This window comes from Sylvia atricapilla, chromosome 8, assembly GCF_009819655.1.
Source record: "Sylvia atricapilla isolate bSylAtr1 chromosome 8, bSylAtr1.pri, whole genome shotgun sequence".
NCBI classification, from domain to species: Eukaryota; Metazoa; Chordata; class Aves; order Passeriformes; family Sylviidae; genus Sylvia; species Sylvia atricapilla.
In genome coordinates this window covers 15,792,283-15,809,395 of record NC_089147.1, presented here as the reverse complement: position 1 = coordinate 15,809,395, position 17,113 = coordinate 15,792,283, and the positions used below count along the sequence as shown (strand labels likewise).

General features: G+C 36.1%; 1 protein-coding gene across 6 annotated transcripts in view; it reads left to right on the top strand.

Moving 5' to 3' along the window:
• The window catches only part of CPEB3 (cytoplasmic polyadenylation element binding protein 3), an 81,159-nt gene extending 65,326 nt beyond the window's left edge, over positions 1-15,833 (top strand). For all 6 annotated transcript variants that reach the window (XM_066323806.1, XM_066323808.1, XM_066323805.1 and 3 more), the window contains exons 7-10: positions 4,753-4,871; positions 6,191-6,305; positions 9,029-9,210; positions 12,083-15,833. In XM_066323806.1, the coding sequence (XP_066179903.1) occupies positions 4,753-4,871; positions 6,191-6,305; positions 9,029-9,210; positions 12,083-12,310 (644 nt within the window). In that variant the 3' untranslated portion in view covers positions 12,311-15,833. The remainder of the gene's footprint in view (positions 1-4,752; positions 4,872-6,190; positions 6,306-9,028; positions 9,211-12,082) is intronic.
• Positions 15,834-17,113: the final 1,280 nt, after the last annotated feature.

Sequence of the window (17,113 nt, the reverse complement as noted above, 5' to 3'; positions counted from 1 at the left end):
TTTATTCATGTTCAAAGCATCTTCTAATAAGATTACTAAGGTGACTTTGAGCAATGACCCTTGTCATCACATTAACTGATTTAGAAATTTGGTTCACACTGTTTCTAAATGTTCCTTTCCTGTGGGCTTTTAAAACAACTTTATTTTAAAAGTTCTGGTACATGCAACTATAATTCAGTTCAAAACTGTTTTTTTAAAATCTAGTAAAAAAAAAAAAAGGCAAAAAAGGAAAGTGAAATATTTATTTAATGGAAAAGTTAAATTTATTTAAATCTACTTCTTTGAGGCAGCGATTTCAGCCACCTAACATTAACCCTAAAGAAATGAGACTAGAACATTAATTTTGTTTGCCATTTTAACTCCATCCTTTTTTTAACATAATATGAGGTAGATTTATATATTGAAATAATTTTATAAGAAATCTGAGTTCAATGTTAGGTTTCAATGGAATCCTGAAGGTGACAAAAACATCAGAAATGACACTGTCTAAATGGATCAAGGATGTGCTTTGAAGGTAGCTCAGCTTGTTCCAAGCATAAGTGGTCCTTCCCTTTTGCAGATGAAATCAGTGCATGTGACTACCCAAAGGCTCTTCCGACTTGCTATGCAGAATGTAAAGAGGAAGTTCTTCTCTTCATTCTCTTAATTCTGCCACCCAACCTCAGTGTTGTAAAGCTGAAAACATGTGACCCTTAGATTATGATTCCTGCATCCAATTTTGCCAGTGGGCTGAATTTTGAGAAGTATGGATTTCAGATGAATTACATATGAAATCTATAGATGATATGCAGACATGTGACATGGAGATTCAAATACCTTTTGAACTTATTTATATAACTCTTCATTACAGCATTTCACTTTGTTGGAAAAGAGACCAGATTCTAAGAACCAGAAATAGGTTAATCCTTCCCTGTTGGCTATATAACATTTGCATGCCAAAATGCTGGCTTTGTACCAGAAGATTCAGCTCATGGTTGATGCATTTGAACAACAGTTTATCTACTGTCGTTCTCAAATGCAAGAACTTAAATTATTTATGAATTACTTTGAATATTCTCAAGTTGAGCATAAAATTTTAAAAAACTAATTTAAAGTGTTAAGTAACTAATTCAGATATTATAATAAAATTGAACTAATGTACAATTAACTGAAATTCAAAAAAAACCTCTTGATTAAATTCAGTCCACTCTGGACTTCATTAAGTGAGAGTTCTGTGTGTTACCCTATTGGTACCTATCTGAAATAATCCTGTACCACTAAATAACTAGAGACTGTCCAGACAACCTTTACTCTCATATTTGTAATTAATCACTTAAACTGAACAGAGTATAAAAATTCTAATATAACAAACTTCATTCCTACCTTCTCCCATGGGTTACAAAACACGGTGATTTCCTTTTACACCACCAAACAGAGCCTAACCTTGGAGCTGTTAGGTGTTACCTAACATGGAAAGGTGTTACCAGATTTAGAAAAATAAAAGAAAATCTTTTCTTTTTTAAACATGCTTTTTTCACAAATGCTGTGAAATGCAGTCAGGCTTTTTTTTTTTTTTCATGCATGGCAGGCATGAAGCTGGATAATCTTTAGCTCTTGAGAAATATTTTGCTTTATGTCTTTCCTCATAAACTCTGCCAGCTGTGGCTTGCTAAGTTGAATGGTGTCCACAGGGCCAGTAAGTTTATTTTCTTTCATGTGCCCAGTACATATAATGCATGTTCTGCCATAATAAAGGTACATGAGTCATTCTTTGCAGTTAATAACATTGAAGAAGAATGGGTAGAGTACATGCATAATGCAGTACTAGCTAAAACTCCAGTGTGACTGCCTGTAATTTGTACCAACATGCCAGTTTTTAAAATGAAAGTGTTCTTTTATTAGAAAGGCTGAATAGGCACCTTAATACACTTTCCATCTAGCATGTTGTTTTGAAGAAAGAGGTCACTGAAGCCTTTTAACAAACTGTGCTTACAGTAATACAGAAAGATTCCCATCATTAGAGAAGATATGCCAGTGTTGGTATTAATTGAACTAGAGATTTTTTTTCCTGACTGTTGAGGCTGGTTTATGCCAAAATGCTTATGCCAAACTAACAACTTTATTTAGTTCCAAGTGTATTTTGCATTTTAAGTGGCAACCTTGTTTCAAGTTTGTGGGACACAGTATATATGCCAGATTTTCCAGTTTATTCTCAGCAAGGTTAACTGAAATTAGACCAACTGGACTAAATTACCCTTTCATATGGAAATTGTGTCACTGTTTAGATGTCAGAATGGGACATGTACAAAGGAGCTCAGTTCTTATACTGCTTTCCATAATGAATCCTGGAACTCAGGGTTGAGGATCTCCTAGGTTGGCTTCATAAACTAGGGAAATTAATTTTCTCCTCATCCTCCCTCTGCTGTTTCCTTTGAAAAGTTGTAGTGACTTTTCGTACACCAAAATATATTGTTGCCTTTTCCCAGAGAATTGCAATGTTTATTTGTCAGCACTGCAGTGATGTGTTGCACCAACAGCAGAGGAGGAGCTGGATTGCTTCTGCTCTGCCAAGAATCCAAATACCTGTGGATAGAGAATAGTCAGCTGTGCTGAGGCTGCTGGGTTTTGAGGCCTCAAATATCTTGCCTGTTTTACTCTATGGAGTGTGAGTCAAGGGCGGTCCCTTGAGCCTTCAGACCTTTAGACTGTGGGGTCAAGTGAGAAAGGAGCACTGCTGAAGTTTGACTGCAACCTACTACCACAGTGTGCTACCAAAATTCTGCCATAGAGCATTAAAATTCTGAGGTTTATCAAATCTTTTACTTCTTGGGAAAAAATAGATACTTTTTAGCATGATGTGATATCTGTGAAGCACAGGTAGGAGAATATGCTGAAGCACACGATGCTGGGGAATTTGAAGCAGCTTTCAGCATCTGCTAAATTGCACCTAGTGTGTGATAATTTTTTATTCAATGCCAATTTTGGCGCATGTATTTTCCAATTTAGTTTTTTTTAATACTGAATTCAAATTTTTTTTGTACTGAATTCAAAGTGCATCTTCTGCTATAGAGTTCCAATCAAATGAAGTGCATCCATGGAAGCACATGCTTTCCTGGATGAACAAGTAGATGCAGCTCTGAACAGTGGCATTGTGATGAAGAGAGTAAGTCTTCAGTCGTAGGAATGCCTAGAACCGCTCATGGGGAAAAGCTGCACCCTTCTGAATTTAAGGTTTTTGCATCCCTATGTGCTTCTGGAAAATAGTAAAAATTCCTTTAACTTGGGCAGGTATCTTTCTTGACCATATCTGTTTCTATGATCCTATTATTATCTGAAGTTATGTTCTTTATTTTTCATTTTCATGTAGTCTTTGCTACTTTTAAGTACCAGAAGTCCTTGAATAATAGGAATAGATTTGCAGTTGCCAGATTTTGAAGTAGTGCTGGACATCATGTCATGCTAGTCCTGCCCCCTCCTTCTCTAGGTTAGCACAAGGCTGCTCTTTAGACAGCCTCTGTGTCTTTGGTGGATCCTTGTGGACCCCACAGCAGGAGAATGGTTTATTCATAGAGGTCTAGAGAAGTGAGGAGCTGTTACCTCACTGAACTTCATGGCAGGCACTAAGCCCAGGCTAGAAAACTGAAACCTCACCAACTTGGACTACTCTTCTAATCTAACAACTAGAGAAAAATAACACATATTTGTTTGATTTTAACTGTTTGGGGAAATTACGATGTTACCATTTACTGTACCCCAAAAATGTGCTTTTGTCCAACTCCCACATATGTAACCTCTCACCATGACCTAGTGATGCCCCTGAAAAAAGACACACAAATGGAAAAGATCACACCCAGCATGTTCACATTGAGAAAACTGTGCTGTAGTGATTGTGGAGCAGAGGAGCAGTGCCTGCTCCATGGAAGTCCTCTCAGCCAGGCAGCTCCAGTGATCCAGCAGCAGCCTGGTGTTACCTGGCTTTGCTGAGTGCAGAGAATGCTGTATTAGTTTCACTTCTCAGGTGGCAGAAGCGTGGGTTGCTTGGGTCAACTCTTCGTGCGGATTTAACAACATTAAATAGAACTCAAGAAAGTTTTCTTGGCAGCTGCATTCAGCAGAGCACTGAGTGCTACACACTTAGGTTTACTGGCTAATTTAAAGTCCTAAAATTCTGAATCACATGAAACAGTTTTAGTAGACTTTCTTCTTTCTTTTGAACTGCTTTATTTAAATATAAGTAACAACAGCAGGTCTTTCATTAATAAGAAAGCATAAAGCATGTTCTTTTTCACTGGGTTACTGTTTTTAGTGAACATTTTTTTCATATTTAAGTGTGTATGCATAGAATATTTTTCTGTTTCCTGCCCACTTTCTTAATCCTCTTTTCTAGAATATATTAATTGTATATAGTAAGTAGACGTTTTGTACCTCCATTGTAAGATGTTAATCACTGTTACCACTGATGAATAGCTTCAACACAGTTGGATAATAGAAACCCTCATTCACCAGCCTCTATTCTCACTGCTTAGAATCATTAATTAATCAAATAAACATCCTCAGATGCAGAAAATACTCTTGTTTCTATTCTGAGATTAGTACTGTGGGGATCTGTAATGTGGGGATATGTTCAGTGAATTTAATTTATGAAAACAAACTACCAACCTTAACAGTTATTTGTATCTTGTGTATCTTACCCACCTCTCCAGCTTGTTTGTTTAAAAAATGCTCTATAAATAATCTGTTACTTTGCTTTCTTGTTCCCTTTTCCTTTCCAAGGTTATGCCTTTCTGCTGTTCCAGGAAGAAAGCTCTGTACAAGCTCTGATAGATGCCTGTCTGGAAGAAGATGGAAAACTTTACCTGTGTGTGTCAAGTCCCACAATCAAGGATAAACCAGTAAGTAGCTTATGCCATGACACTTATGCTGGCTGCTAACCCATTTGCTGTTACCCTTTTCAGTTAATAAAAAATACTTAGAGTTATAATAATGACAAGTAATACTTGCCATTTCCTGTTTCTGACCTTGCTGTTACATTGAATTGACTTCCTGTATCAGCATAACATGGCTTTAGCATTTGCTCTTTTCTGATAAATGCCATGTTCAATTAACTTCTATATTTGGTACTCCTGGTATGCTTCAGGAGTGTGCATCCTTTTACAGTGTTAGCTGTAAAACAATGGAATGGTAACTTTTCATCTATTTGATTTGAGAGGAAAGAAAGCCTTATGTGATGAAATGAAGAAATTTGATCCTGCCAAATTAAGATCCAGATAGCATCAAATATCCCCTGTATTTCATTAGTGTTTTTAATTATTATTTTTATGCATTCAGTAGCTAATCAATATATAATTTAGGCCTCATTTACCTTATAGAACCATGGGGTAAAATTAACTACTGCAGACAGCAATAGCAGAATAGAAGACATACAGTATCCTGTTTTTATTGTTCACATCTCTAACATTCTTTAATGCTGGTCTCTTTTTGTGCCTATGGAGATGTATGAAATGAAAACTGCAGATGAATAAGATAAGATAAAAAAATGTGCTGCCTTTTAAAAGTACTATTAAAAATCTTGCAGAGATGAATGAACAACCGAGGATTGCAGCACAGTGAATGGACTTGTGTGACTCAAATGGATCAATAAAATGGATTGATGAACAGCTTTATCTAAATAACTTCTGAGCAGGGTTTTTTTGTGTGTAATCTAAAGATTTCTTATCAGCTGTGCTGCTTGCTGCTCAATAGAAATAGGCATTCACATATCATACAAATTCCTTTTGTATCCAAGCACAGAAATTAATTTTATCAGCTCATAACAGTGCTTTTAAATTTGTGGACCACTGTATGTGATTTCAGGGAAGCCAGAAGCCCAAACTGCAACTATAATTGCACATACATGGTAAAATGTTCTGAAAGTCCTTTCAGAGGTTTCTTACTATGATGGTGATTAGGGGCAAGGAATTAATGAGCGTAGGAGTTTGTGATGAGGAGATTTAACTCAAGCCTGGCCTCTAGAGGTGGTAAATGAGTTGTCCCTCTTCTTTCAGATACTTAGATAAGGTACGTCCTCAGATTGTCTTGGTTCTCATAAAACCAACTTACTGCTTTTGAAAAGTTAATGCTTTTTGTTTTTAATTATAGGAAGATTTGGCAGGTTTTTCTTAATTTTAATTAAGTGGCCAAGTTCCTCTGCTAAAAATGATCCTTAATACAGGTGCAAATTCGACCTTGGAACCTAAGTGACAGTGACTTTGTGATGGATGGGTCTCAGCCTTTGGATCCAAGAAAAACAATCTTTGTTGGAGGAGTTCCACGGCCTCTCCGAGCTGGTGAGTAGAAGGAAAACGTAGGACATGTAGCAGATTAAGTAGAAAAAATGAAGAAAGATAAATAGTATCTGTAAAAGATCAGAAAATGGACCCTGTATTTTCCAAAGATCATAGCTTGCTTTCTAAGACAAGGAGTATCTTCCCGTTTACAAAATACAAACAGTGAACATTTTTTACCTTTTAAATAGGTTACTAATTAGGATTGCCAGTAGAGTTTTCCCCAACTTTGCATAATATCCTAAAACTTGGCTGATTTTTTGTAATGTAGACCATCTTAATCAAAACCCTTATTTGTTTGCTGAGGTGCAGGCAAGTTCCCTGTCCTTTGACTAGAAGACAAAGACTAGACCCATCTCCCAGACCCTTTCCAAACCAGCTCCAACCTCAGGTCTATGATTTCTGCTTCACTTTTATTCAGCTCTTACCTTAATTCTTCCATGGAGCTATGGGCATGGCCTCTCAGCTGTTGTGCATTGGGAAGAAAAATTTCTTCCGACCCAAGTCTCTTGGTGGCCTCACATAGAAGACCATTTTCCAGACTTACTCCTAATGTAGCTTCTTCCCCTCAATTTTTTTTTTTTTTTGTTCTTCACCTTTAGCTCTCTTTCTTCTTTTTTATTTGTAGAGCCATAGACAAGGCTCCTTAGCTTTTGGTCAGAGCAAAGATTTATCCCAGCCCAGGACTCCTGGTAGTCCTCGTTTTGTATTGAAGGCCCCATTTGAGCACTGCTCCCAATTGTAACTCAACTCTCATTTCTTTCTTCTAATCCTGACATTTTTGGTGAGCCAATGACCAAGTCATGAAGCAATTTAAAACATTTGTCCTAGCCAGATCTTTTGGCAGCCCTCACTTCTGTGTATATTCCCTTTCAATCCTCACTCCAAGGCAGCTGCATGGTTTGTCTTTCTCATCCTCTCAACCCTAATCCAAATCCTGATCCTAATCCTGGGAAACTGTGGTAGACAGACCTCTCAGTCACTGTCTGGAAGAAAGATGTTCCTTGTAGCCCTCAGTTTCCTTCAGCAGCCACTTTCCAGCCCACTGGAACTTCAGCTCCTTACTTATCTTTTGCCTATTCCTAAATCATTGGTGCAGCTTTTTGAGAAGCTGTACCAATGTACCCCAGCCATTGCTGACAGTAAGATTTCTCTTATTCCAGGTTTCTTGGCAGCTTTCACTTTCCTCACCGTCTTAAAATAAGGTCCAGTTGTAAGGTGGTAATTATGTAAATAGTGACAATTAAACATCAGCTCATTCCTAATGATAGCCTTTATAAAACTGTATGCCACTTGGCCTGTCATAGATCACATTTGAAATGCATTACTTTTGAAAACTGATGCCTTTTAATGGTAACTTCCCCAAAGCAGACAGTTTCCATTTCTTCTTGTTTACAGCTTTAAAGATCAGATGCAGAAATTTTGCCTGAGATATTTGAACACTGCCTGGTTTCCTTGCCCTGGAATCCTATATATTCCTTCTCTATTGGCAGGAGTAACTTAGTGGAACTACAATTGTAATTGTGTTTGTGATGTTTATTCTGTACTGTCACTTTTTGAGATCACTATCCAAGTGATGATTTCAAATCATTAGAAATCAGAAGGATCAGTTAATCACAACATTATGCTGGTAGTTTTTCCTTTCTCTTTGGAGCAAAAGTATCGCTCCAAATTACCTGGCTTGCTAGAATGAGTCAGACATTTGTTTGCTCCTTGCAAAAGGACAGATTAGCATATGGTCTTCCCTGCACACAGATTTATACAAACACATATACCTATTCAATTTACTAATGAGAATTTTGTGAGAACTATGAGAATTTAAATATTTAGTACTTGTGGGTTTTAATTTTATCTTAGGTAGTTAAATGGTAACTTGCTACAGAAAGTGTTTTCACATATCAGCACTAGGAAATGGCTGACTTGGCAGGGCCTGTCCAGGCACAGTGCATCTGACAAATCCGTGGGCCTATCAGGTTGTACAGAGAGCTTGGCTCAGTGACCATACAACCTTGCACAATTCACATGGCTCTTCCCTGCTTTCTTCAGCCTCTTTACTACTGCCTTCAGTTCTTTCCCTTAACTTTCCTTCTCTATGTCCTCAGCCATGCACTCAACATGTCTGATTTTATGAATATTTAAAACTTCTTTAGAGTTATTGTTAATACCATAAAAAGCAACAAACCATTTTAAAAGATCCACAATCAAGGTAATGTTCTACCAAAATACTAATTTAAATTGCACTAAAATATAGGCTTGCTTTAGCAGCAGGAATTTCAGCTGTTTCACAGATTTTTGTTTCCAGTGTGAAACACAACTTGATATCTTTTGAACCTTAGTACTTATATCAGATAAAGATCAGATTCTAAAAACAGGAATATCCGAAAGTGATCTTACATGTAAACTAGCATTAAATAGCCCACCAAGTACCAGAGTTTTATTATGCAATATTGTAAATGTTTGTTTATCTGATACCTATTTTAACAGCATAACTCTGCAGCTTTTTCACACTTCAACCATATCAACTTTTTTACAGATTCTGGTTTTTGCCTTTATATTTTACCATAATTTATGTAAGATTAAATCAACCTGTGTTTCACTTTGCAATTTTAGACTTCGGAAGACACATCTGATAAGGCAAATGGTGCTTTTTTAAATGCAACAATCCAAATGCAACAACACCATTATTTATGTTAAATCTATTATATTTAACAATTGACTTCTTGCAGTTGAATTGGCAATGATTATGGACCGTTTATATGGAGGTGTCTGCTATGCTGGCATTGATACTGACCCAGAGCTGAAGTACCCAAAAGGTGCTGGCAGAGTGGCTTTCTCCAATCAGCAGAGCTATATTGCTGCTATCAGTGCTCGCTTTGTCCAGCTCCAACACAATGACATTGATAAACGGGTAAGTAAAATGGCATGCAGCAGAATGGTTGTTACCAAACTGTACAGGTATTTAAAAAATCTTTATTGTGTTGGAGAATATTTTAAGCTCTGTTCTTCAGATGACATTTGTCAATTTTTTAAAAAGCTTATTTAAGCATCTAAAGCAGGGTGAAAAAATGCTTTAAACATTTTAAATAACCGTTTAGTGCTAAACCCAGAAAACAGTTGACTGTAAGCTCATTTGTCATTGGTTCTCTTTTGAATTCCGTAGCTCAAATTCTGTAGCATTTCCCAGCTTCTTTCTCCTCCTTTAGATGTTTGCTTATTGTGCATCATTGGCTTTTAGTTTAGTGACTACTTGTAAATCTTCTGATAGTTTTGCTATTATTAGGCCATTTTCTGTCAGTGGTGTAGGTCTAGAGTTGAGGGCCCTAAAGCACAGGTTTATTGTAAAAATAAAATTGGTAATGCTGACCTCAAAAGTCTTCAGAATTATTTAACTAAAACCGAATGCCAAGAGATGCTTGATAGGCAGAAGGTGGGGAAACGAGATGGGTTTGTTCAGTCCTTATGAAGTCCTTAAAGGGCTTTTCAAATCTAGAGTGAAGTTACAGTATTCACTGAAATTTGAATTGAACACATTAAAAGAAAGCATTAGTTACTTTGCAAATTGTTTTTTTTTCTTTAGACGTTCCATCTTCACCTCTTGATTACACATGCAAACAACAGCCATGTTTCTGAGGGCTCTGCATTTAGAATTACTCAAAAGGACCCGCAGCATGCACTGCTGCTATGTGTTTTTCTGATAGAGATGGCTTGTTTTTCTCTTAATTTGGTGTAAATGGTTTCTTCAGAAGTCAGTTTAACAGGTATTGGGTGTGTCTGATGTGTGCAGTATGCATATAAAGCCACACAGCTGCCAAGTTCAAACTATTTTGACTTTGTCTTTACAAATCTGAATTGTACTTTCTGTCAGTTTCAAGGAGGTCATGGAGTTAGTTATAAGTCCTCAAACAATTTGTGTGTGGTGGTTTACACCATTAACTAAGAGAAGGCTATTCCTAAACATTTCTTGTCCATTAGATTCTTAAAAATCTCACAGAGAGATTGAGAAGATTACTTTTGCACATTGAACCCTTTGAGATTTATACATCAGCCATGCTTGCTAGAGGGTATTTTCTAAGCTTTAGGCTAAAGCCACAAAAGGTGACTGGCTAGTAATTTTTTTCGTCAGTCTGTTCTTTTTCTACTTGGTGAACTGATAATTTAAGTTCATTTAGTTACCTTTTGTATGTTTTTAAAATAGATTTATGTGTGAGTTTGAAGAAGTATGAAGTCTCTTAATGAATATTATTTTTTAAATCTATTAGATTGAAATCCCTGTACAGCAAACATTCTTAAAATTATTTCACTAGTAACCAATGCAAGAAAAGATGAGAGAGAGAGAGAGAGAGAGACTGTTTGAGACCTTCACAATTCATGCTTGGGAAATCCGAGTAGGTGGGGATCTAGAGCTGTACTGGACATTGGACCTGCTTTCTTCCAATTTCATTGGAGACAGTGCTGTTTTATTTTACATGATGCTTCTAATTTTAGTGATATGGCATCTGATATGCAAAATGGCAATTACTCAGACTTGTTCCATGCAATACTAGTAGTAGGGTGCAATTAAAAAAAAAATAGATTGGCAGCTCTGGCTGTTCCTTAGGCAAGAAATGTAACTCACTGTATAAGCTTTACTTCAAAGGAGTAACATTTGTTGAAGTGTGATCAGGATAAGCTGAAGTAAATTCAGCATAAAGCTTTTTTGTAGAATGTTTCTTGTCTTTCAGCTTAACATCTCATTCTATGTTTCTTTAAATCTCTATGTATTTAAGTGTTGTTACTAGAGTAAGGTTTTTTTTTCTTGCAGTATACAAACTGTGCTGGACTGGAACTTGCACAGTTACAGCAAAATTATTTATAATAAATGTATGGTTCAATTTTTTGTCTTCTCTAGTACAGTTGACCGTACTTAAACCACTTTATAGATAGCATCAGAGAGCTATAAGAATTAGACATGCATGAACTCATTATTTCCCTGGAATGAATGAACACTCAATTTAAATGTGTAGGCACAATTCATAGGAACATATTCAACGTCTGTAATAGCATTATTGCAAGTGCCTAATCATGCATCAGTCCTGCTGTGTTTGGCACAAGTGCTTTAAAAACAAAAGGCATTCCAGCCTCAAGTTGTTTACAACTGAGTGTAGGACAAAAGTCAGCAGCTCTGTAGACTATTTGTAATTGATGGCAAGGCCCCAGTTGGAACTACGATGCAATTTTATTGCACCTCAAGAGCTAAAAATCTTTAGGTAGGGATTTTTTGCCAACAAAGTGGAGAGTATTTAATCTATAAGTTTAATTGGAATTTCTTACTAGTCTGGTCCTACATTTTGCAAATCACCAAAAAAAAAAAAAAATCTTCTGTGGAAAAGAACATCTGAAACTTGTAGACCTCTGAAGTTTAGAAATATCATTTTGTTCATTGTAAGTTTTCTTCCTAAATGCTGCACTCATGGCCTGCCCCTGTAACAACTCTTTTCAGATTCCTGGAATTTTCTTAATGGAAAATCCTTGGAGATTTTTACTGTACTTCCATCTCAGTACTTTCCCACACCCAACTTTTCCAAGGAATGTTGAATAGTCACAAAAGCACACCCTTTTTTCTTGAGGTTTTCTGACAGGGTAAAGTGCATGGTATGAAAATTTAATACCAACCTCTTGGGTTAATACTGCATCAGTTGGAACCCTTCAGTAGAGCCAGAAAGAATTCAAATACTGGGGCTTGTGTTCATACTTAGCAAAACTGAAACATTCTTACAGTTGTTTTCTTGTCCCTGGTGCAGGTGGAAGTGAAGCCATATGTGCTGGATGATCAGATGTGTGACGAATGCCAGGGCACTCGCTGTGGTGGAAAATTTGCTCCATTCTTTTGTGCCAACGTGACCTGTTTGCAGTATTACTGTGAATACTGCTGGGCCAGCATACACTCCCGTGCTGGGCGGGAGTTCCACAAACCACTGGTAAAGGAGGGAGGTGACCGGCCCCGCCACGTCCCGTTCCGCTGGAGCTGAACCCCGGCCGCGCCCAGCGAGAAGTACTGGAGTAAATAAAATTGAGTGAAAAGAGAGCGCTGCCTCAGGGCTTAGTGTTCTGGAAATCTGTGCATTCGTCCTCGACTTTAATGAAGAAATGGGTCTTTTTATTACTATTATTATTATTTACAGTCACATTACTGAACTCAGTGTCCAGTATAATACAAACCGGCAGAGTGTAACTGTACTGATTTTGCACTTTGATTCACACAAACATCTGCTTGGTACCTTAATTTCCTACACAAGACTTGTCACTAGTGACATTATGTAGACTGCCATTCTCATCAGTCTTCACTGGGCTGATGTGTATGTGATGAAGATTTTTTTATTGTAATTATAATTATTTTTATTTTTAAACTGGAGCATGCACTTATTTTCAGAAATTTAGACTTGCCCCTAGCAGATGACTTACCAAAGGTAATATTCACAAGTAGGTGGCAGATGTAGCAAAAACTTAAACAGATATTCAGCAATCATTAGTTTGGGTCATTTAGAATAGTAATAACCCTTAAAGAAAATAAGCCTTTAGTTGCTCTCGATTTTGACTTGTAAGGATGATACCTCATAAGCTGGATCAGACTTTTTTCTTTTGTTTTGCTGAGGGGTTTTGTTTGTTTGTTTGTTTGTTCTGTTTTGTTGGGGTTTTTTTGTTTTGTTCTGTTAGGTCTTTTAGTGTTATGTAAATGTATGCTGCAATAGCTTTTGCTGCTATTAAAATGGTATTACTAATACCATAATACTCTATTCAGGCTAGGGTATCAATTAAAAATGAATATGTGATTAAAATAGTGATGGCTGCTGAAAGGAGATCAGTATAGCATACAGAAAAGCTTCCAAGGAAGGTCAATATTTTTTGACTGCATGTTTACTTAATCAGGTTGCTGCATGCAATAAATTTTATATATGTCTAATATAAAACCTGCCCACAATGCACAAATTATGAATCTACGTAGGCTACAAAATGCTCAGTAACAAAAAAAATTGATTACTGACTGGAGGAAGGCATGCCTCAGTAAATGTAATGCTTCTGAAATTAGGATCAGCCCATTACAGAATGACCTATATTACAACAAATATAAAAACTAGCTGTAGGATATTCTTAAAAAAAAATTGTGGATGGTAGATGAAGTACTTTGCGGTGCTCTGTTATATATCGTGCAATTTATTTTATATAGTAAAGTGATTATGTCTAGTACTGTGATCAAACTTAACTGTTAAAGCCTCTGTATCTGACATTACACATTTTTGACAGTTCATAACAGGTACATAAACAGAAATGAGCTCTTAGTTACAATCTCTCTCCTAATGCTTGCATCATTTACGTAGCTGCAGACCTTGTCCAGAAAACCAAAGAGCTCATGCTGGCGTACATACACTACCGATTAGATAGTCTGTCAAACTACTAACCTAGGCACATTTAAGAAAGTTAGGTAACAAAGTGGTGCTAAAGAAATGTCTGCATATAAAAGTAACGTGAGATGTCTGCTCTGTGGACGTGGCGTTATCTCTCTAATCCCTGGATGTATCCTGTGAAGCTTGAATACAATTAAGACCTGCTAACACAGTGGACATTTTTTTAGCATGAACTATTGGGCTGCAGATAGCATATAAATATAAACACACTTGGTATACTAATGATTGTGAGAATGTGTACACTATTTTTTGTTTTCTTTTTCTTCCTTTGTTTTTGCAGTTCTGGGGACAATCTGACTGGATATGACACCGCATAGTAGATTTAAATGTTCTGGGTTTTGTTTGTTGTGATGTCCTTCTTTGTGTCTAATTTAGTAAGTTGGTTTTCCCAGTGTTTAGTTGCAAGTATTGGCTTTGAAAGGATTTTTTCTGTTTTTGGAGAAAAAAAAAAGAAAAAATAGTTTTTTACTGGTTTAAAATGCTTATTATAATTATCCCTTTTGAAGTTACTTCTGGGCAGTTTTGTGATATTGCTTTTCCCAGCCCAGGTGTCTTTTCTGTTTTTTTTCATCTGTACAAGACATTTTGTTATGCACTACTTTTTGTATCTAGACAGTTTTCAACAGTTGGCTGATGATTTTTTTTAAAGAAAAAGGCATGCTTTCTGACTGACATGATCTTTTGCAATACCTCAATTTTGAAATATAGGAAAGAAAATGATATTTTCTAAGTAAGTTTATTCAGAAAAATATATATTAATTTAATTCTGCAAGAAAAATGATTTAACAGATGGGTAACTTTATTTTTTTCATGCTTATTTGAGTTTTTTTGAAAATGAAGAAGTTAGAGCTTTATAACTGTAATATTAAAAATCATAGCTAACCTACAGAAGTCTACCTAATTATGTGAAAGAAGTAAACCTTTTTGAAGAAATACCCCTCTTTCATGTAGAAAAATACTCCCAGAGAGAAAGAGAGCGAGAGCGAGAGAAGCTGGAAAATGTACAATATAGCATAATGTTGGATTAAATCTGAAACAAAATCATCATAAAGAACAGGTGTAAACACAAACTCCATTTGGTGCTGAAAGTTGTGAATAGAAGGTGAAAAAATATTTTCCCTTAATTTGTATATTTATAATCAAGTGTGATTATGCACGACTGACCAGAATTGTGAGAGTTCTTCTGTTTGTATTTTTTTAAAGAGAACTTTTTTTAGTTTATTAAATTATGACATGCTCCCTTTTGTTTTGTAAATGAATGTGCCCCTGAGTTGTTAATATGTTATATTAAAAGAGGGTCCTTCAAAAAAAGTTATTTTTTAAAATATGGAGTTCTGAACTGCAACTTGACTAAGAAGCCCCTGGGTACAACAGGTCCTATTGTGGCCTTTTCTGATGTGAGACTTGAACTAGTCGATTTTTTTGAAGGCTAACCTAACCTCGACTATTTGTTGTTATGTGCAATACTGTTTGTACTGTTTGTATAAAAAAAAAGAAAAATGAAAAGAAAAAAGGCATAAATCTTTATTGCAGATTTATTTTCATTGCAGACTTTAGACATTGTGATTCACTAAAATCATTTTTCTACTGTCAAATATGTACCTTTTCTTCATGCTGGTATTTTTTCAATAGTAATGTAGCCTTTGTACTGAGACAAATTTTCATTGTTATTTTTAGAAAGATTTTTTGCTAAGAAAAAAATTAAACATATTTACATATTTTTCATTTTTATTTCGTATTTTCTTTAAGGAGTGCTTTCTCAACCATTAATATAGTTGTTTCTGGGAGAGACTTTCATATCTGGTCAATGTCATTAATATTATTTTGTATTTTTACTTGGAATAAATTAATTTTATGATGCTGATTCTTTAAAAGTTTATTTTTTTCATTTTCAGTTATTTTTGAAGCTAAAATCTTTGTAATATTGTTACTAAAGTGTCTAGTTTTTTGAAATGCAAAGCTTTATGTATTAACTTGCTGATGTGGTTTACAATAGTGTGGCAATGATGAAAATGGTTGGTTATGTAAAGTGATTGGAAAATTGTAACAAAGAATTGGGCAATAAAATGACAGAATGAAGCAGAAAAAACGTGATATTTTGAAAAGCCTTTTCCTTTATCAAAATGATTTAGGGAGATAATAGGGATGTCACAGTACCAGTTCGCTGTCTAGATTTATACACCACCAGTGTTGATGAAATACTATTGCCGTTATAAGGAACTAAATCTATTGAACAATGGGTTTTTGACCCTGCCCATTCAGCATAATTCTTCATTACTTTTCTTGTCATGAACTCAATAAACGCTCTTTTCAATAGCCTTAGATTGAACCTCCTAAAATATCTATTCTTCATTGTATTTTGCCACCGTGTTGTTTATTTAACGAAATTGCCCCTTTCCCGCACAAGCCCCTCTCTGCATGCGTTTCTCAGTGGCAGCGTGGAGCAGACTGTCGGTGCCCACAGCGTTTCCTAACCCAGCCACCCCCCGTGGGTGGGAGCTGCCAAGTTAATGCAAAATCCTCTCTGTCCATCCCCCGGTAGCAATGCAGTAACTCATATTGCCACCACGTCTGAACATCCGTTCAGCTTCTTTGTCTTTCTCTGTTCTTCTCTGCCTCTCTTGTGTCTTTGTCCCTTTTTTCTTTTGTATTGGCAATACCAAGGGCCAGTATCAAAACACTTTTCACCTCCATTTCCATCACCTTTGTTTCCCTATGCAGCCAGAAGAAACCCCTTCCTGAAGCCAGTGACTCTGTTCTGGCACCTGAAACAATCCAGACTAAAACTGGTGTTGCGTAAACAGGGCATACAATGACTTTCTCTAGACAAAACTCTTGCTTCCACAAGTCGCTGATGACCTTTTAGACTTAAGTTCTGCTCGAGTGTTAGAGTGGCTTGTCCGTGACTTGTGGGAAGAAATGTGCCCAGAGTTGGTCTATTGTGTATCCTCTGTGTGTTCAGTTCTGTAAGTAATGTATAGACTAGATCAAATAGTGAAGTAAAATTTAGACTCAAATTAGGTACTACTGGTTGGAATGTACACAAATTGCAAACAAAGGAGATTAAGGAATGAAGAGGGAATAAAAAATTCCTGCTAAGTGGTACAAAGTTTATGCTTATATTTCTGCCGACATGCTTGTATTTTATAGCCTGCTAGCAAGGCATGGGCTAAAACAAATTGTATTGCAAATATGCAGTTAGCAAATAACTTTGCTGATTTCACTATCTGTTATCGTATTTAAAAAAAAAAAAAAAAGAAAAAAAAGAAAAAAAAAAAAGAAAAAAAAAGGCGCTTAACTGGGAAAAGCTCCCATGTTAATATTTCAGTATTGTGACATCTCTACTTGCAAGGTATGAGTGAAAGATTA